Source organism: Dipteris shenzhenensis, chromosome 6 (genome assembly GCF_047967505.1).
Source record: "Dipteris shenzhenensis isolate YYH24624 ecotype China chromosome 6, Dip_SZ_1.0, whole genome shotgun sequence".
NCBI lineage: Eukaryota > Viridiplantae > Streptophyta > Polypodiopsida > Gleicheniales > Dipteridaceae > Dipteris > Dipteris shenzhenensis.
Window position 1 is genome coordinate 35038151 of NC_141601.1, and position 21673 is coordinate 35059823.

The 21673-nt window shown below is 46.0% G+C and overlaps 1 protein-coding gene across 1 annotated transcript in view; it reads right to left on the reverse strand.

The window, feature by feature from the left end:
- Positions 1-21673, reverse strand: part of LOC147901106 (calmodulin-binding transcription activator 3-like) — a 74012-nt gene that overhangs the window by 15281 nt on the left and 37058 nt on the right. Inside the window, exons 4-9 of the mRNA XM_087376115.1 lie at positions 17862-17947; positions 17604-17649; positions 16197-16985; positions 15173-15226; positions 14362-14910; positions 12926-13632 (exon numbers count right to left, since the gene is read on the reverse strand). Of these exons, the coding sequence (XP_087232241.1) occupies positions 12926-13632; positions 14362-14910; positions 15173-15226; positions 16197-16985; positions 17604-17649; positions 17862-17947 (2231 nt within the window). The remainder of the gene's footprint in view (positions 1-12925; positions 13633-14361; positions 14911-15172; positions 15227-16196; positions 16986-17603; positions 17650-17861; positions 17948-21673) is intronic.

A 21673-nucleotide genomic window follows, 5' to 3' on the forward strand; every position in this document is an offset into this window, starting at 1 on the left:
CCTAAGTTTACCAATCACTTTTGGATTTCACTGTTCGAATCTTTGGGTACAACTCCACTGTTCAGTTCCGCCTACCATCCAGAATCAGATGGCCAAACTAAAAGAGTCAACCGACGTATATTCCAAGCGATGAAGCAATTCCTTCTGCAAGTGATTATGTCCCAGAAATCGAAGACGATTATGTTCTCCTTATTCCTAAGCGTATTCTGGACCATCGATAACGAGAGACTCGACATCGACACTTCACGTAATTCCTTGTTCTTTGGCGAGATCTGGACGACTCCGACGCTACTTGGCAATCTGATGAAGACTCACAGCACCCTAACATTTTACAGCAGTATTTTCAGAATTTACCGTGATATTTTCTACATCAGAATTTACCGTGATATTTTCTACATCAGTTCATTATCTCCACCAGGGTCTTATTTTGAGTGGGGGGGGATGTCACGATCTGTGACGTATTCCTTTCTCTATATCTTAGACTTATGGATGGTTTGATGAATGGACACTTGTGGAAGGGTATGCCCTTTCGACGGGACACTTCCTATGAGGCACAACCCTTCACAAGAGACATTCTATGGAAGAGACACTCCGATTGTAATGTACCCTCTCATCAAGGGTCACACCCTTCACAAGGGGTACACATCTTCATGCACATACACTTTGGAGTACACACCTTTTCACATGTGACTCTTCACTCTATATATAAGAGAGACCCAATTGTATGGATGACTACACTATAAACACTACAGACACTCAAGCAATACAAATATTCCTTGTTCTCTGCTATTTCAGTCTCCTTTCTGTTCCTTAGCACATTTCTAAATATAGTAAATCTAGGATTTCTAACAGAAAATGTCCCCCATGTAAAGGATATTGTCCTTCACATCTTGCGCAAGAAGCACTTTTACGCTTCTGCAAACAGTGAAAAAAAAGTAGCAAAATAGTGAACTTGCACAATGCCTACATGAGCATGTGTAAAATATATTTGGGGGAAACAAGCACTTGACAATGCCATGACAGCCTACACAGCAAGGACAACTCCCAATACTACACCAATTTTCTCAACAACCTTCAAAAGATATGTCTAGCATTGATAGAAAAAATTGACATTTTGGAACCTACAAACGTGGCCCTCCCTGCAGAGAAAGCACATGTAGACAAAACACTTGCTGAAGTGAAAAAACAGGAGGTAAAATGCAAGATGAATGGAGAAAAGAAAAAGGCAAAAAGGAGGAATGGGAGAAAGAAAAGGCTGAATGGATATGTGAAAAAAACAAGCTCCAAGACAGGATGCATGCTCTTGAAACTAAAGTGCAGCAAATAAAGGACATTAAAGTGTTTTCAGAAGGGGATTGCAAAGCAATGGAAGAGCTGAAAACTGAGAATGCCACTCTCAAGAAGGAGATCGCAGCCATGCAGGAAACAATGCAAGGCACACACGCTGAGCTTAAACATCAAATCAGCAACGGGGAAGCCAAGATGATGGAAAGGAAAGATGTGGCCAAAAAGGGCACAACAGCCCCAAAGAAAGAATTCATCTCAGAGGCACTTGAGGAGGAAAAGAGAAGAACCAGCGAAGCACTAAATGTCTTGATGAAGGGCCTACCAATGGGAGATGCCAAGATACTGTTCACCAAAACGGAGGTCTATCCCATTGCGAGATAGCCTGGAGGGTGGGTAAACCTGAGGCACTCACTAAGCCACTAGTGCTGAAGTTCCGGACAGCCATGGACAGGAAGACCCTCATGGAACCAGGATCTACCTGGATGATGACCTCACACTCCTACAACAAGAGCACCGACGGGAAGTTATGGTACGAGTAATAGCAGCAAGAGAAGCAGGGAAATGGGCTGTATATAGAGATGGCAAGGTGATCATCCGAGAAAGAGAAGATAAGGAAGAGAAGGAAGAGGGCGAATTATGATGGTGCCGAGCTCATGGGATGTGTGCACACACCAGACTGAAAATAGCAGTATGGAACTGTAATGGCACACTATGGTCTAACCCAGGAGGTCTCTCGGAGACATACAGTAATAGAGATGAGATATGATCTTCTACACTGAGACACATGAGAGCCTAGCGAGAAGACTGCCCATAGCAACAAGATACACATAGGAGTCAGCTCACAGGAGGGAGTGCAAGGCTCCGAGGGGGTGGCTATCCTTTTCAAGTCACACTTAAGACCACTCCTATATGTGGTCCGGAGAGAGGAGCATGCACGACACACGTGGATACGCATTCAACTTCCAGATGCTCGACCCATCTTCATTGCAGTGTGTTACTTCCCTCCAGACACGTCGCTACAGACGGACACAATCCACATGAGACGATTCAAGATGACATCACGGAGTTCTCCATACAGGGAGACACCCTCCTACTAGGGGATTTCAATGCACGGACAGGAAATAAGCAAGTACTGCTTGACTTCACCGATGACAGAGATTCACATATAGTCCCAGAGCTAGATGCAATTGAGCTCAGGATATTGAGGCACTCTACCGATGCCCCAGATATGGACGACATTTGCTTGAGCTACGGGCAGTCCACGACCTGATCATTTATGATGGTCTTCAGAGATGGCCATCATTTGGAGGACTCACCTACTTCCCACATGGAGGTGAAACTAGTATAGTGGCCTATCTACTAGGCCCGCTAGATTTTGTCTCACGGATACACGACTTTGTCATTATCCCCTCCACACACACACTCGAAGCTAACCACTCATAGTTGGCCTTCCATATCTCTGCCACTATGCTAGCCACAAGGGGAGCCCCTCACACGCCTGCACACATCCAGATCCACTTTGATCGTGCCCTTCACCTAGTGTATATGAGTCACTTAGCCAGGGAGCTCCCGATTCTACTTAGAGACGATGTAGACCTTGCCAGAGCCTCCAACACCCTTGTCTCTGTGGTACAAGACACTACTACCATATCATTTCCCACGAGCTGACCCATGATGAGACGATGCCTCAAAACCCTTGGTTCGATGATGAGTGCAGAGAGGCGAGAGCCCACCCGACACAAGAGCGAGCTTTGGGTCATCTGATACCACGCGAGACACATAGGATTTTTCAACAATTGACACATCGTAAGAGGCGATCCTTCCTCACCCATAAGATAAACGAGATTGTCAGATCTTTTCGAGGAGGAGACCCGACCATTGGATGGGGGTTTCTATCAAAGGGTAAGCCATCTATTTCCATCACCGATCCGGATGGGTGGCACACATATGCATGTTCCCTCTATGATGCCCAGATGCAGACACCACCGGATATGTACTCTATGCCCAGGCAATCACATGCACCCCTGCACTTGGGTGCAAAGTGACACACTGGCTACATCGACAAGTGCGTAATAGTTCCCTAATAGGAGATTTTGTCGTATGATGTGACCCCTTTGTGACCCCTTGTCTAGGGACAGTTAGGAACAAGCTACGTAAGTCAGTCTCTCAGCCTTAGGTCAAGTCAGAAGATCAGTCCTTGTTCACTAGTACCCACTGGAGAACCCTAGGGTAGTGTTTCCTTCTTAGGTTTAGGGATAGGTTTAGGTCTATGAGCCCTTCTGGGCCCCTCACGACTGGAACAAGTGAAGAGAATGGCAGGGGAAGGGCTGCCTTTATAGGCTACCCTGCACCCCTCCCTAGGCTGCCATTTATGGGGCCTAGGGCTGCCTTTATGGGGCCTAGGGACCAGCCAACCAGCCCCAAAAGCCCTATAAATAGGGGGCCTCCAGGCCCTCTTTCCTCATTCAGTTCTCCCAGCACTTCAGCCTCCTACAGCTCCTCCTCAGCACCCTCTGAACAGCTTGACACTCACCCCCAATGGCCCTCTGACCAGCCTCAGCCTTTGGCATCAGTTCAGCCCTCTGGGAAGGTGTTCACGCAGCGCATCAGACGGGGAGTCGGGACAGCGAACGGAGTAAGGTTTGGGGTCTGTTTCAGCAGCTCTTTTCAGTTATCTTTTCAGCTCACTCTCAGCTCTTTATTTCAGTCATCTCTCAGCTCTCTTATAGGATCTCTCACTCCTAGCTTTCACTCTCTCACTCACGCGGTAACCCTGCATTCCGGTGGACAGCACAAGTCTCTCCCTTGCCTTACAAAGCGTCCTACATCATCAGTGTGGACAGCATCAAGGTCTTGGTGTTGGTCGGCGTTGCCCCTCAGGTCTTTGGGTCTGCTATACGTGTGCACAGTGAACTCTTCAGAAGTGCGTTTCCGTTCTCTCGAAGAGTGTTCTTTGTATTTCTCAATTCTCCAAGTATAAAGCAAATTCTCCCCTGGTTGGGGGAGGGGACCCTCAATGGGTACAGGGACCCAATCGGTTGTCGACTCTACTCTCTCTCTACCCTCATCTCCTCTCTCTCTCTATGGTAAACAACGCTAATTCCTCGCTAAAGGTTTAAAGAAGGTCTTGCCATGAATTACACGATCAGATTACCATTGCATGTTACATTGGTATCAGAGCTTCAGTCTGTATCCAGCTTGACTACCGCAAGTGTATGGTTGTGTTGAGATCCGGAAAGGACACACAATCAAGTGCCATGGAAACACAATCAAGTGCCATGGAAGGGTCAGGAAAAGGACTCAACCTTGAAGACTTTAAAGAGGAGAAAGACGACCAACAAGATACGCTTCTGCCAAGTGCTCAAGAAGTGATGGCGAACCTTCTAGAGCAGAATTGGGTCCTCCTGTAGCAACTCAAAGAACATTCATCCCAACTAGAAGAAAGCAAAAGACAACTGCACCACATAAAACGACGTCTGGAGTAAAAAGAAGCAGAAAAGCCGCTGGAAGAAAGAGAAACCACTAATTTTAAAGAACTGCTCTTGTTGATGCGTGAGGAACGCAAAAAAGAGGAGGCACTACGACACGCAGAGCTCGGCCAGGTAGAGAGGCAACAAAAGCTAGACCGAGAGGCAATGCTTCTCTAACACAAACATATGTTAGCCACTATGCAAGCAAGTTTGAGCGCAGCAGCCATCACCGCCACAACTTTGTCATCGACAAAGGTAACACCACTCACTCAGTCCACTCCAAATTTTGTTAAGTATGATGGTAAGTGTGACCATTCAGCCATTTTGCAATTTATTCATCAGTTTGTAGCTCATTTTCCGTTAGCGCGAGAATTCAAGATAAGCAAGATAAAGTCCACCTTGCAGCCCCTCATCTTACGGGTGAGGCAATGACTTGGTGGCAACATTGGGCTAGTAAGCGTACTGACCCAACAACGTTTAAGACGAGGGAGCTCTAGTCAAATGCTTATCGGAGGACACACGGGCGAGGCCTTTCCTCTCTCTCGCTCAGTCCGCCAAGGCTGCCCACTCACTCCCTTCCTCTCCTTGTTTGTGGCGGAGGCTTTTGACTACTACAGGTGGCAAGTCTCACAGGGTTGAGGCTCCCACTCAGACAGGAGGAGGAGCTAGTTGACTCAGAGTTTGCAGATGACACGGGCTTGTATGTTGAGGGCACCACAGCAAGTATGGAGAGAGTCAGGGGCATCCTGGCTATTTACTGTGAGGCCTCGAGGGCACGGATCAATTGGACGAAATCTATAGGTTTCTTCACAAGCTTTAAGGAGACACAGGAAGTTGTCCTATCTTCCCACAGAGGACAACATAGCAGATATGTTTACAAAGGCACTTCCTCGTCCCAAGTTCGAAGTCTTTCGACAGGCTTTACACTTGGTTCCCTTTGTTACATGATCTGACATCCCTTGTACATTCATAGGTGGCTATATCCTTTTGGATGAACATGTGCCACCATGACTAGAAAATACCAGGTATTCTGAGACGTTTCCAGAGTACTTCAGCCCATCCCATGGAGGGGGGTTTGTAGGCCATCCTCTGGTGGTTCTAGTGATGCCCTGTAGGCCATGGTATGTGCCTTCTAGGCATAAACACTTCTAGTGTTAGTGTCTTTTAGGCCACATATGACACTTAGTCCTATGTGACACCTAGGACACTTAGTCCTAGGTCTAGGTACTTGTACCTTGTACTCCTTTGTTTTTGGTTTATCCTTTGTTTTTGGTTTATCTAAGTTTGACGTGACGGGTGTTCTTCTGCGACCCTTTGCTACCTACACTCTCTCTCTCATTCGACCCTTCACTAAAATGCTATACTAGTACAAAATAGCAAAATAGCATGAGAGTGGCATGAAGATATCAAGTGCTCAGAGCTAGAGTCGCAAGTGTATGAACCGGCTCCATGTATCCAGGCTCCATGATAGCTCTCTGATGACATGCAAAGGGCTCACGTATCTGCATCTGTCGGGATGTCTTCTGTGGTGGTGGAGGATGTGGTCTCCTCGATCTCTGGATCCGATGAGCTATGTTAAGGGTGATGCCTCGCCTCAGTCGATCTCCCCTAAGGAGAGCTGAAATAGGTCGGACCTCGATCGTGTGTGCTCTGCTCGCCTATCGTGCCGTGTACGATCTCTGTGCCCCTCGTTTGGCAGTCCTGTGTCAGCTCCCTCCACTAATCCATATATCTCTCATGTCGGCTAGCTCCTCCTCCTCTATCCCAAAGTGCCCTAGGGCTGAGTCAAATGCATAGAAATCTGTGACATGTCTCTACGCTCGGTCTACCTCAGTACCCTGTGGTGCGATGGTCCCATCCTCCTGCTCTCTGATATGTCGTAGTAGTATCTCCCTATGTTGTCGCATCCCCATCAGGTAGAGCCCAATACAGACCTAGTCCTGAAAGTGGATAAGTTGTGAGAGTGAGCCAAAGCCGTACCCCTCCTACAAAAGGCAGTGGTAGCGCCCTCAGATCTCATAGTAGGTTGGGCAGACACATAGAAAGTGCTCCTCTGTCTCGACCGCCCCCATCGTGCACAACCTGCAAGTCTGTTGCTCTCTGGGTATGCGTGCACAACCTGCAAGTCCGCTGCTCTCAGCTGATGGGACGAGACCCGCATCTGTCCGATGGCAATCCTCAGTGCGTGTGAGACTCCTCTGTCCTCGAGATACTGAGGTCTAATGATGAGCCCATCTTCTGATACTCTCAGAAAGTGGTCATAGTAGAGCTGGGTCTTGGTAGGGAACTCATTGTCCTCCCCCCCCCAAGTGTGAGATGTGTAGGGCTGTAGGAGATCTAACCGTATGATGCGGTTAATCTCATCTCGTGGGATCGACTCGGGCGGTGCATCCATGCTATACTAAAACAAGGGAAGCCGATCCATCTGAATGCCGTGACTGGCAAACCATGCAGTGACGCGTGCAAACCATGCTGTACCTGCCCCACTCTCAGATAGTCGTATGGAGGACTCTAGCGCCAGCCTCGGAAGTCTCTCGCGACGTAGGTCCCAAACCCTCTGGAGGAAAGTCACTGTCTAAAAAATGGCATCAACCTAGAGAGGGGTCATGGCAAGCTCTACCTGTACTATCTGATGGGGGACCGAGGGCTTACTCCGAATAATCTTGGAGCCCATAATCTCCTGTAGCCGATCGAATCTCTTCCATTCTGCTGCTGAAAAATCACCCCCCCAAAAAGGTGCCGCATACATGGCGGTCGGCCTCACTAGAGTGTCGAAAAGCCAACACTTCGTCGGTGGATCCTGAAAGTGCGCTTGGAAGCACTGTGGCTCTAGTCGGGCCAAGGCACCATGCCCTCGTGTGAGTCGTGGTCTGGCTGCGTGGGTCATCGTGAAAACTGGCGTAGGACTGCACAATCTCCACTGGCTGACTCTGGTATGTAAAGCTTATTGCTTTGACTGTGTGGGTCATCGTGAAAACTAGCCCTGTGAAAACTGCACCCAAGTATGTGTAGGACTGCACAATCTCCACTTGCTAACTCTGGTATGTAAAGCTATGTCGGTGAAGCACTGCGCAAGAGGTGTTCAAAATCATGACCTTGGTCTTCCCAAGGTTAACCATCAGGTCTCTCTCTCTGCAAAACACCTCTAGGGCATCTAGATGTCTCTGTAGTCCCTCTGCCGAAGATGATAGGAGGACTATGTCATCGGCATATAGTAGGATCTGTATCATCAAGTCTGCTAGTGGTGCTCCCTCGCCTCCTAGGCGGTCTATGAAAGATGTAATATCATTAATGTAGAGCCCGAAGAGAGTCGGTGAGAGAGGGCATCCCTTCTTTACTCTGATCGTGCTCTCAACCCAGTCGAATAGGCCTCCTAGGACACAAAGTCTCCCTCTAACTGACTCGTATAGGCTCACCACTCCCCAGATCAAACCCTCTGAAATCTGCACATCCTGTAGTCTCCTGATCATGCAGGATCGTGGGACAGTGTCGAAGGCCTTCTGAAAGTCTACAAAACAAGCGTAGACTTTCTGGCGTCTTGACCTCGCCTCCTCAATGATAGCCCTCGAGGTGAAGATGTGGTCTAGAGTGGAGTGTTGTCTCCGGAAACCTGCCTACCCTAGAGCACGTTGTCCATGTGCCTCTATATGGCTGCTCATCTCCCTCTCCAGTATCGATCCATAGATCTTGGCCAACGTGTGGCCAATCATGAGAGTGCGATAGTTCCCAGTATCCATGGGGTCGCCTGCCTTGAGTATCGGTACTATGGTGGTGGTACTCCATGAGGGTGGGAAGCCGTGACATGGTGTGGTTGAACATCTATGCTAGTACTGGAGCCAAAACCTCATGTCCATGATCAAAATGCTCAGTCTGTAGTCCCTCATGGTCCTGTGCTCTCCGGTTGTGAAGCCGGCTGAGTGCAGCCCGCACATTCTGTGCAGTGAACAAGTGGCAAGTGGTGGGCCGGGGCATAGCGGACATATCAAGTGGTGCTTGCATCGGGACATCATAAAGAGAGCATGCATAAGTGTGCCAAACACCTAGGTCTATGATGGGTATAGGTGGTTTCCCCTCCGATAGAAACCCCCAGCCAATGGTGGAATCTCCCCCTCGGAATGAACTGATCAGCTCATCCATTCTACGCATGAGGAAGGCCCGCCGCTTACGACGTGTCAGTCACCGTGAAATCCGTTGTGCATCAGATGATGTCAAGTGGCCAAGGGCTCGCTCGCGTGAGAGAGAGAGAGAGAGAGAGAGAGAGAGAGAGAGAGCACGCCTCACACACATGCCACACTGAGAAGGAGAGAATGGCACAAGAGAACTGCACGTGATCTTTGGAGAAGACACGGCTACAACGGGGGGGGGACCTCGAAACCAACGGGCTCGAGAGCTCAGACAGAAAGCTCAACCACCACAAGAACAGGAGCGCAAGGGAGTGGATGAGCTGCTCCACTACCCTGCTCCTCAAGTGCTACTATGGGCTGGCTCCGCAATGAAGTGATGAAAGCACATGTGGGGGGGCCTATATATACCCCCCCCAGCCTCCTAGTCGACCAGCAAAGGGCAGGGCCGACCAGCCTGCTCATGAGGGCCGACCCTCAGGCCTAGGGGCCGACCCCTACAGCCTCCCATATAGGGCTGTCCAGGCACTAAGAGAGGGCACACACACCCCCAAAACAGGGGCTATATCCAGCCAGGGTGGCTGACCTGCAGGTCGTCCCACCCACTGCTCTACAGCCCACAAAAAGGGGCCCATAGGAGGCGCCCAAGGGCAGCAAGGTGAGACACACCTGCTCACACAACCCTGCACCCCACCTAGAAACCTCCGTTCCTCAATGATCCATGGTGACTATGGAGGAGTCTAGAACGCTAGAAGATGACCCTGATTTCTTCACCAAACAAGAAGACCAAGCCAACTCGGTTAATAGATAGTCAAGAAACAAAAATATTTGATGACGGGGAGGGTCAATTGATTGGGATAAAGCCATGAAAACAAAGATTGACTCCATATTGTGCAATTGCACTTAAGTCTAGCCAAAGAGGAAGGTCATTCAAACCAAATGGGTCTTCACATGAGCTCTAAAGTGCTTCACTTTCATGGTCACGTGATACAACCTAGAAAATCACTTGGGTCTAGTTTACCATGCAAACAGTCGTCAAAGTCTAGGGTGAATCTGAGTTTCCTATTAGTTATTACAAGCCTTGCACCCTATTGGTCATCGAATTTAAACATAGTGTGGCCAATATGTTCCCCTGACATTGGAAAATGGGAAATTCTTATTAATTAGTTGTGGAGAAAAGGAGAGGGGTGAAAAGGGAGAGGGCAAGGCCATGATTAAACTAAAGGATAAAGGGGGAGGGGAGGAGTTTCCATTGAAGAATAATGGAGGGAAGGGGGCATTAAAGAGGGAGCTACATGAGATTGGGGAGGGGGGTAGGGACCACTTATGAAGGGGGCATTAAAGAGAAAGGGACATGCCAAAGGGGGAGGGGGAGGAGGGACCATTTATTATATTATAGTTATCTTTAGAGTTGTTATAAAGATTTACTTATGCATAAAATAAATTAACCCATGCACAAACATAGGTTAATTAGCCTCCACGGGCCAAAACAAATAGGAATAAAGTTAAGTTGAGCGGGCAAAGTATGTGCCCATAATGTTCAAAAAAGAGCCAAAGACAAAAGGGCTACTTCTAGCAAAACAGAGTATATAATATGTGTGGATAGATACATATATATATATATGTATGGATCTTAGCCAGAGGGGGGGGTGTTGAATGGAGGGGGTGGTGGAGAGAGGGGCCGGGGGGGTTGTTATGTGGGGTTGGACTCTGGAGGGGATGGTGAAGGGGGGGGGGGGGGGGGGGGTCAGGGTAGTGGAGAGAAGGGGGGGGTGTTGGTTGGGGGAGGGAGGGGGAGGGGGGGTGAGTGGGGGGGGCCGGGTGGGTGGGGGGGGGTGGGTGGGGTGTGAATCAAGCAAGTGTGGCCATGACTCAAGGAGAAAATCTCTAAATTTTTAATCAAATTAATTCTATGGTTTAAGACTACTTGTTAATTGACTAATGCCATTAGTTAATTGAACGCCCCAATCCTTAAACAAGTGCTACTTCCTAGATTGGCCATCTACTTTTCTAACTTCACAACTTTTGAAGGGGATTCCCAATAGAGAGAAGTGGTGTCGCGAGTTCTAGTTGTGAAAGTTGGCCTATACACACGCATGTGGACATCTGTCTCAAAGAGCCTGAATGTGGCACGTTAGACAATATCAAGAGGAGTTTTCAGAACTGGAAAACCATACCATCATCAACACACTAGTTGGTCAATATCCCCATACCTCCCAATGACACTACAAAGTGCCTATTCCTTCTCCTTTCACACACACTCTCCCTGCATCGACATGGCATTTCCTACTTTACTCCCCAAGGGTAATGTCTGCCAGATTTTCTTTGATGCATGCTCTCACTCACCTATGTGCCTGTTATGATAACTTGCTCTTCAAATGTCAAAATGGACAACCTTCACTAATGCACATTTGCCCTCGTTGCTGCAAAAAATAATTAGGCCATCAATATGTAAATTGAGAAAGAAAGAAAGAAAGTTTATTAAAGTCTTCGGAAGACCAATGGGTCTATGAGACTGTGAAAAACCTGATACAATGAGCTGTGGTAGTGGAGCTACTAAACGAGCATCCACACCAATGCAAAATGCAAAAAATACAAAATGGCAGTACTAAGTCCTAAGTACAACATAGTCGTGTCAATAGTCGACTATATATCACTCTCAGCATCATCATCATCAACAACAACAAGACGCCAGGATGGATGAGGTAGTGAAAGCATGAGGTCGGCAATAGAGTGTTGTCGCCCCCTCAAAGGTGCAATCCTGGCACGTCTCCTGGTCGTAGCTCTGCGTCTAACTAGCGCCACTATGACCCCCGTCGGTCGGGCTCCGACTCTAAACAAGGAGGCGATGTCCCCCAGTATGATCTATGTGTCAATCCTCTATCTGAGTTGCCAGGTCACCGGCTCCGGGTCACAGTCATGTCGAGGCCTCATCACGTGGGGGTCTACGTGGTTTGGCTTAAAGAACTCCGTCATAGAGCTCTAAGAGGGATCAGCTGAGGAAGAAGTCTGATCCTGGCTCCGTGCTCGGCGTATCCTCTCGCGATGTCTAAGTGTCTCATAAATGAAAGCATGTCACACAATGTGCATATGCGCCTCTCCCTGGGTAGTCGCTCTGCTCTGCCGCTAGAGAGAGAGAGCAAATCCATCCCCTCTAAAGCACATACAATTATCATTCTTAAGCTCGTCCTTGAAGAGCTTCAATGAGAATATGCATGCAAGCCTTGGGTGCTTGCTTTTACTCTCCTTTCCTTGCACTCCCATCATTTGTCAACACAATCATCCTTTGGCTTCCCCACTTGCACCACCCCTTTTAGGCCCATGCAAGGATTTCTTGTGAAAAGTGCCATGGACTATGAGAAGAGTGGCCAACACCTTCATTCAGCTTGCCTACGCATCAGTCGTGCAGCCTTTTGACAACATTCTCAGGTGGCATGAACCTCACCTTGTCTTTCTAATTCAAAGATCCTCTGAAATTGTATGCAGTAGCAGCAAACAATCGTGCAGCTTATTTCTATAATGTAAAGCCCAGCAAAACAATGAAGCCCTTATCATTGCCCTTAGTGCAGATTCTGTTGCCCCTCTGCTCCACAACAATTGCCATGCCAACAATAGCATTCAGCACTGATTCCTGATGTTTTCATTTGGCATGCAGTGTTTTGCAGAAGAAATCTACAATGTTTTGCATGTCATCTATCTGCAATTGCCTACGATAGGTTCCCTACAAAGGATTTACTCCATAAGAACCCATCCGAGGCATTGTCTGTCTACAAACTAAGTGGTTCACTCAGTCACCACAGCGATATTTAGTATGTGGCCTGATTATGCCAGATCTTGGAGCCTATACATATGATGTGCATTTCAAGTTGCTCAATACCCCCCTGCCCCCAAAAAAAGATAATTCAACAAGAGGCATGTTTCAGTTTTAACTTTATTTTAATGTTGATTGTATGCTTAATATGGTAAATTTGCCACAGCAAAGAAAATGAGAATTTTTAAGGCGCAGTTCTTTTCCCCTTCCCAAAAAAACATGAGGAGATAAGTCACCTGCCACAGTGTGCTGCCCAATGAAGAGCAGTCCATCCACGGGAGTCTCTGAAGTTGATCTTTACCCCAGCAACCAAAGTTGGGGCAATAATCCAAGTATAACCTAATGCCGCTCCCATGTGCAAGACTCCCAACCCATGATCATCCAGGACAGATCCGCCTTTCCCTCCTTCTAGCACTTTTTTTGAGAACCAATTTTGTAGCTTTTCCTTTAACAGTTTTTGAATAAACTGTTCCTTTAAAGTTAGTGATAAACAGCCTGACTGTGTAAGCTGATCCTCCATCTCTTCCCATTCTTCATAGCAATTAAGAATATCTGAACCATTATTTGAATCCCCACCTTCATCAAGTCTGTTGCTTTGAGACATTGATGCTCCATGACTTCCATAGGAAAGCATACGAGCAAGTCGAATCTGAAATAGCATGTCTCTTTTATTCAAATGTCCTTCAGGTCCTTCAACAGAAGATTCCCTGGATGTAACCTTGGGTTCAGTACGAAACTCAAATTCTCTCACATCACTACAAGCAACCCGGTCATTCCGTGTAATGTAGAAAGGGACTCTGCCAGGTGCATGAGGAGGAGCTCTGCATCTTAAAACACCAGGTTGTAATAACTCTGCAGGAACCTCCACTTCACCAAACATACAACACCATTTGTAAATAGATGGATCTTTTGCAGTGTCCCGGAATGTTCCAGTGATAAGAACCTGGAAATAAAACCAAAATATCAATGTTAGACTAGCGTATACCACACCTTGGAAAATGTCCCCAACATGGTCCTCTACTTTTTCTTCTTCATGCTTCCATGATCTCAAAACAAAATATTTGAATTACCAATACAGCTTTCCTTTGTGACTACGAGTCTAAACTCAGACAGCACAGACCAAAAGGGGTTGCCTTGTTGAAAAGGTATATTTTCAAGAAAGAAGAGGATCTATCTGGCACACTTTTGAAATTCCTCTGGGGCTCATGGTCTGTCTGAACAACTATAGTGAAGCTTCAAGTCTCAAGATGATGCAATTTGAATGTTCAGGTACATAGAATTATCTTCTCGCATAGAAACCATTACCACCAAAATCCCCAATAACATCTGATAGACTGATCAGGTATAGGGCGAAAAAGAGAGGACATAAGGTATATTTAGCCATTGCCATTAAAAGAACGCCTTTTACAATTCTCCTAACTAGTGCCAAAATCATGAAAGGCACGATCAAAATACAGGACCGATCAGTTATAAGGCCAAAAAAGACAGGACATAAGGCACTGAGCCGTTGCCAAAATCTGACATTAAAACTGACTCCTTCCATGATTTCCATAACCACGGTACCGAAATCAAGGCACGGTCACAAGGCTCACCCAGTTTACTGCTTAAGCACTCCATACACAATTCTGGATTCTATAATAGAAAGCACGTCTTAGTAAAAAGCAACACCCACCTTTATTTCAGCAGTTGAAAAAGCATTGTCTGGTGAGAAATCCGTAATACTGAAACACTGTTCTTGTGACAGTAAGGGGATCAATCCAATATCTAGTTGCATCTGTTGTGCCAAGCTCGAGACTTCTGTACTCTGATCTTCTAGTGCACTTGCCCAATATGTTGCTGAATCTGATGATACTGGCAGCAGTGACTGTTCAGCATCCCGCCCAATTTCTTGACTCATCCATCTTCCAAAACTATCAAGTTTTTTAAATGTATCATGCTCCTCACACTGAGATGGGGTGTCTGCTTGAAAATCTTTGAAAACGTGTGAGTATGATTGCACTTGGGAGGCATCTTTATTGCCTGATGCATCCAGCTCATGTTGTGAGGGGAATGCTGGCTCATCTTCATAAGTCTGAGCAAATTGATGATGGAGTTGCTGAGTTTGGTGCAGAACATCACTTTCAAACCCTTCAAACATGCCACTTTGTTCATGCCCATTATCACCCAGTTGCTGCAAAACAGCACCCCAGTGGACAACATTGGAGTTCTGCTTGTTGGCCATCTGCAAGCCAAGCACGAGTATTGATGTAAGTTTCCTTTGTCAAACATTTCAAGTAACTGATTGTATTCCAATGGAATGGCTTTTCCTGTACATTATTGACAGCAAGCTCGGCACTGCAAGGGGCAAATCAGAGTTGCAAAAGGCTTCCAGAAGCCAAAGGAAGCAAGATCGCAGACATAAGTAACCGAGGTGATAGGACATAACTGTTTGCATAGATTGTGAGATAAAAAAGAAAAAGAAGAGTGAGAAACAAATACTATACCTGAGAACCGTCCACATTGATTGGATGAAACTTGCTCGTGCCACTAGACAGCATCTGTGATACAGATTTGTCTCTTTAGAGATCGAAATTAAATGTCAACGAAAGCATGAGTTTATGGACAATAAGCTGCAAACATAAAGCTCTCTCATATATCAGTCTTAGATTCTTAGTAAAGTGCATGCTAGTTTTAATAAACTCGGTTGTGAGTCTATTCACATGTTCCACCAAGGACAATGGAATGCTTGATGATCTCAAAAACAGAAGGTACATCACACACCTTGGCAAAAGTTAAACTGTAGAAGATAAGGCATTGCAAGCATATAACAATTTTTTTAAAGTACGGCAAAACACATGCATGCAAGCACCAATTACACTAAGTATCTTCGTATGGATCAAATATTCTCATGGAAATGGTTAGAGAGATGCCAAACAATGCTTTCAGAAACCAACACCCATGAGCATTCTGGCCCAGCTATGCTTTAAAACCACATGCAGACAAACATTAAGGCTCAGAAACCCAGGGTCACTGGAAGGTTTGATATTAACCTAGGTATTGACCTTCACTCAAGCAAAACAGATTTGCAAGGGAATGTTATGGATCCCAGCTCTTTGCATAGGACTAGCTTTTACTATGCACAACACTTCACGCATTCATTTACTATGCACAATAAGTACCTTCCGTTATGATTACACGCGATCGTGTGAAGCATTTCACTTACCAAATGAATGTTATGGATCTCAGCTCTTTGCACAGCATTAGTTTTTTAATATGCATAACACTTCATTCATTCATTTACCGTGCACAAATAAGTACCTTCCGTTATGATTACATGTTATCATGCATGTTATCATGTGAAGCATTTCATGTCATGGACCCCAGCTATTTGCATAGGAATAGTTTTTAGCATGCACAACACTTCAATCATTCCTTACTTAAGTACCTTCCATTATGGTTACACGTTTTCATATGATGCATTTCAGTTACCAAACAAGCAATCATGCAGAAAAGGCAATTGTAGAGAACCTCAGAAAGTACGAGATGTTCCGATCCTGCAAAGCCTTGTGGATAGCTCTGCTGGTGTGCATCAACAATCTGGAGTGCAGGCCCTATGGTTCCTTGAATGGAGCCCAACGATTCACTTATCCCCATCTTTGAATCTGTATGACCGTAAGATGGACTCAAGCTGGATGTAGTGACAGTTTCTACTCTGTTTTGATGCTGTGGTACTGTACATTGTTGTAACACACCTGCCCAATCTGACGGTGCTATGATTCCTCTATCAGGAAGTCCAGAGCTTCCTTTTCCTCCCCCGTTCTTACCATATTTCAAAAGTTCACACCACTCTAACAAGTCAAAGCCACCAGGTGGCACCACAGTGCCATGATCCTGCCGAACTGCATCTCCCTGTGAAACTGTTTGGTGCAATGCAGCACCATTAACATTAAAGAGAGGAGCAGAATGTTTTCCTTCATAGCCAACAACATCTTGGTTCCTTGCAGAGAAAGACACACAAGCCTGAAGATCTCTACCCTTAGCCACAGCTACACCTGCCACCCCATTCATGCCCTTTCTGAGGCTGGGCTGCAGCTCTTGCAAAAGGCACTGGTCAGTATCATCGCTGGATTCAGGTTCATCGTACTCTGGAGAATATGTTCGACCATTCCAATCTGTGCTAGTATTAGGGCTTGAGGAGCGAGGTGAGACAAGGGGTGACGTTTGAGGAGATGAGCCTGCAACCGCATGGGAATTTGACAGAGACGAGCCCCCATTAACTGAATGGCTGTTTGGAGAACGCATACCACTCCTGTTACCCTGACATTTATAAATAGTAGGTTATGCCACATCAAATAAGCATGTTCAGAGAAATGCCACATATCTACAGACAAACATTGTAGAAGGAGAGAGTTAAATATAAAACAACTACTTTAGAAAGGCTCAGCCTGTTGCAATAATATCCATGATACTACCATTCTACAAGGTTTCAATCTATTGATGGAAAAGCCAAAGGCACTTGATGACAAATGACTGTGGCCGAGCTTTGATAGATTATCAACCATCAATTAGAGCGTGCATAATCGTTTTGACCTGGTAACACTACCAGCACCCAGAAGCAGGTGCAAGCCATAATAATAAATAAAATGATGCCCAAGTTTCATTTGCAAACTAAGCATCATATATAAAGCTTAAAGGTCGTTTCACAATGTAGAGCATGGCATACATGCTCTGGCATCTAGGTTAATGAAATCGGCAGCCCAGTAGTTCATTAAAAAATTCCATCACGTCCAGGTAGGTACTTGGCCATAGCAAAGGCTGCAAGTAGGGTATTTAATACCTTTTCTTGAAAACCAAAAGCAAGGAAATCGATGCACTGAAAAATCTATGCATACAAGAACAGCTTAATACTGCAGAGAAGAAAGAAAGGGTGGATACCTCTTTGACCTCACGGTAGTGAACGAGAACTATATGTTCATGAGTACTGAAATTCAAGAAAAAGGAAAAAGAAGAGCAACATCTCAGAAAAAGCTTGCTGAAAGTGGCCTGACACCATGAAACTTTATTTCAAAAATCCGACTGGCAGCATAGGGACCAAAGGCGGGGATGGGGGGGCCAGGGGGGTTGTATTGAAGCTCTGCAAAGTGCCAAACAATGAACAATTTCACTACAATTTAAAAGGATCGAAACACATACTCTAGCATCCAGTAGCTCCGACGCTGAAAATTTTCATTGTCTTCCCCATGTGCATAGTAACAATGTAATACTTCAACACTCCCTGCCTGAGAAAAACACAATTGAACATACACACCCAGTTAGCATTAAGAGTTTCTCAACATATGAGAAAAACTTAGATTTGTCCTAGAGGCATGTCCAATTGTGAATGCAAACCCATGTCCAGAACCAGAATGCATGTTTTTTGCTTAAACTGATGGCACAAAACCTTCTGTACAAGTGATAGGAAGTGACTTTGTGAGCCCCAAAGATTGCTTCAAGCAAGGAAACCCTCAGGTGTGTCTGCCAAGGCTTACTGCTTGGTAGCTCTGCTCTCAACTACAGAGTGAGAGCTTGGACTACCGGTACGGTTGGATGGCAAGTTTAACATCAGAATAGTTAGGAAATAGGTAGGACCTAATTACAAGGATAGCATTAGATTTATCCACAGAGCGCAGGTGAAAAATGGGCCATGACCAGATTAGTCCTGGCACAGGCATTTCACTAAAACTGTGATTACAAATAGTTTTGCAATTTCCCTCATGCATCAGTTGCTGCAGTCCCTTTCACAGTGGTAAATTTATTCATATGTTTCCTATTGTTAAACCTGAAAAAATGCTAGATAATGGTAAGAGCTTTAAGGATAAGGAGTTTATTAAGCATAATCAGATTTGTTTCTCCTATGCTTTTGGTTATAAAGAAAGAAAGGCCAATTGGGATGCCAATTTGTTTTGGGGATCTGAATCACAAGTCGGAAAAGAATTTCTTGTGGATGACCTTTTGGATGAGTCAAAGGGTGCCAAGTACTTCACTAAGATAAAGTTGATATTAGGATGTCATCAAGCATCAAAGAAGGCAGTCTTTGAAACACAAAGTTTGTCCTGCCATTTGGACTGACTAATGCTCCAGCCATATTTCAACATCAAAAGAGTCAAATCCTAAGTCCTTTCTTGTTCAGCTTTGTATCAAGGGGTAATCCAACACAACAAAATTACAAATGCAACCACCACCAAATCCCAAAAAGATTACTAATAAGAAACAACCTCCAATAAGATAGCAATTTGTCATGCGATGTGCATAATTTAAAGCATTGTACAATGTACAAAAGGTGATTTGTGGCTAAATTAAACAAACCAACAAGTCTAGAGGGTTTAGCCACCTATTTCTTTAAATAGAGGCTTTAATATTCAACCATTTCTTTGCAAAAGCAGGTATATGTGCTTTTACAAAACAAAGCAAGGAGAATTTTCACTCCTGAAGGCATTATGGTTGATCTACCAAAAGTTTTTATAGTTGATACGAAAGGGAATGTTTTTCTCATTGACATGCATGCTCAAAAAATTACTTTAACAAGTCAGCTCCGGGGATCTTATAGATCACTTGGTTAAATCCATCAAAAAGTACATGCTTCACAATTCCATGGCTACTAGCAAGACAAGCAATTCAAGAGGTGCCTTGCTAATCCCCCATGAAAAAATTATCTATGTGATAGATTTTGCTGAAAATTACTAATTTCAAGAACAAGATGAGATACAAAGTGCTCACTAGTACGACAAGCAAATAACAATTTTACAACATGTTGCCTACAATCATCTGCTTTATTATTCTATGACTGATACCACTCCACTTGCTCACTCACAAGAGTTCAAAAACGTGCAATACATGTACCATTTGAATATTTTGGATCATAAGGAACACAACACCTTGTTTGTTCGACATGCTTTTCTATTGCATTGGAAATGGTTTAAAAATGATGATCCCCATGTAGAGGAAACAATAAAACTACATTAGGTGTGGCCAAATGGTGCTTCCTCTCAATTTAAATCAACCCATGGATTTTACTTTTATATCCCTAACCAATCTAAACGTGATGTGGAATTTCTTTGGGTCTAGTCATAGCAAGAGGGTGTTGGAATGGTCACCTCCCCATCTGTAAGCCCCCAAATGAGAAGCATGGGGGAGGTGGACCTAGGTCTAGGGCTGCCACATGGGCATCTAATTGGATGCCATGTGAGCAGCATCCCCACAGAAGAAGTCATGGAGAGGGGGCCGCCACTTGGGCAGCACCTCACAAGAGAGCAACAAGGAGAGGAGGGGCTGCCACATGGGCTGCCATGTGGGTAGCACACCTCAAAAGATACCTGGAAGGTTGGAGGGGCTTTTGGAAGCCTGGATCTACACAAATATGCCACGAAGGGACCTACAACAATACGGAGATTTGGAGCTGTGTATACAGAGCAGTGGCATGGATCAAAGGGCTGGAATAGCCTTGAACAAGAGGCAGAACTGCAGGAGCAGATGAGCAGGATGGAGGCGCCTGCATGGCAGGCTGTCTGCGAGAGTATATGGCCAGGCTCGGGGCCTGTATCAGACCTGACAGAAGGGGCAGACAGGGACAAAGCCAGCGGCCCAAAAGGGCCTGGCAAAGGCCCCTATATAGGGCTGGTTGGACCAGCCAACCAAGTCGGCCAGCAAGCCAACCAGGTTTGCCAGCATGCCAGTCGGCCATTAGGCTGGCTGGTCGGTTTTTGACAGCCCCTTGGGGGCCTATAAAAGGAGGGCCTCCAGGCCCTCATTCATTATCAGTTGGAGCAGCAGTTTAGGGAGCAGAAGGAGCAGCAGACCAGCCACCCGTGGGCCTCTATCCAAGAGGAGATAAGTGGGCTGTAGAGCTGCAGACCTAGCTCAGGTGCTGCCCAGACAGCAACCAGCAGCAACAAATGGCAGCCTAGCAGCAGCCCAAAAGGGCCTGCCTAGGGCTGGTTGAGCCAGCCAACCAGGCCGACCAGCAGGTCGGCTGGTTAGGGTTGGGCCAGCCAACCAAGTCGGCCAGAGGGAGTTGGTTCATCCCTCTGCTGGGTCGGCCATTTGACAGGGCCCTTGGGCCTATAAAAGGAGAGGCTCTAGGCCTCATTCTACATCTTCTGCAGCAGCACTTCAGGGAGCAGAAGGAGCAGCAGACCAGCAGCCTATGAGCCTACATCCAGGAGGAAATAAAGGCTGGAGAGTTGCAGACCTGGGTGCTGCCCACTTAGGCTGATTCATAGGCAGTAAGGTGGAGAAGAACACTCTGGACAAAGAGTCTACATACGCTCGAGGTGGAGCACGCGGGCTCAGAGATCTAGAAGTGCTTGACATCTAGTAGGAGAACCTTTTGGTATTGTATCCTGTCCTACTTTGTGGACGGACGGAAATATAAAGTGTTGCTTCTATATTTGTCTCTGAGCATTGTCTATTTACTGGCTTGCACACCAAATGCACATTGAGTTAAGAAGTTTGTGATTCCACACCCCATACCACGCGGTGTGAGCTCCTCGGAAATTCTCTCTCTCTTCCGCTATGCGTACCCTCTGTTGGGTCATTTGTAACAAATATGGTGGACAACTAGGGGAAGATACTCATACCAGTAGATGGAGAGGAGCTAGAAGGTTGGGAAGATAGAGAAGCCCACGCCCTGGCATCATAGGGACTACGGCAAACCCTATACTTCCTCACATCCAGATGGTCGAGATGTCAGTAGAGGCGTGGGCCATTCTAAAGGATATGTACGAGACATATAACACATCCCGGATATTGCTTCTTCAACATCAGCTCTACAAAACCTCTGACTTTTGAGGAGTTGGGTCCATTACTACTATAGGAAGAAGCTAGGGAGACGCTCTACAACAACGACACAGATGACAAGGCATTGTTGGCGAAGGATTACGCTGGCAAAGGGAAGGGCAAGCCTAACGGTGGCAAGTCCAAGAAGGATGACTCTGATGACGAGGACACTTCCAAGAGGAAGCACAAGA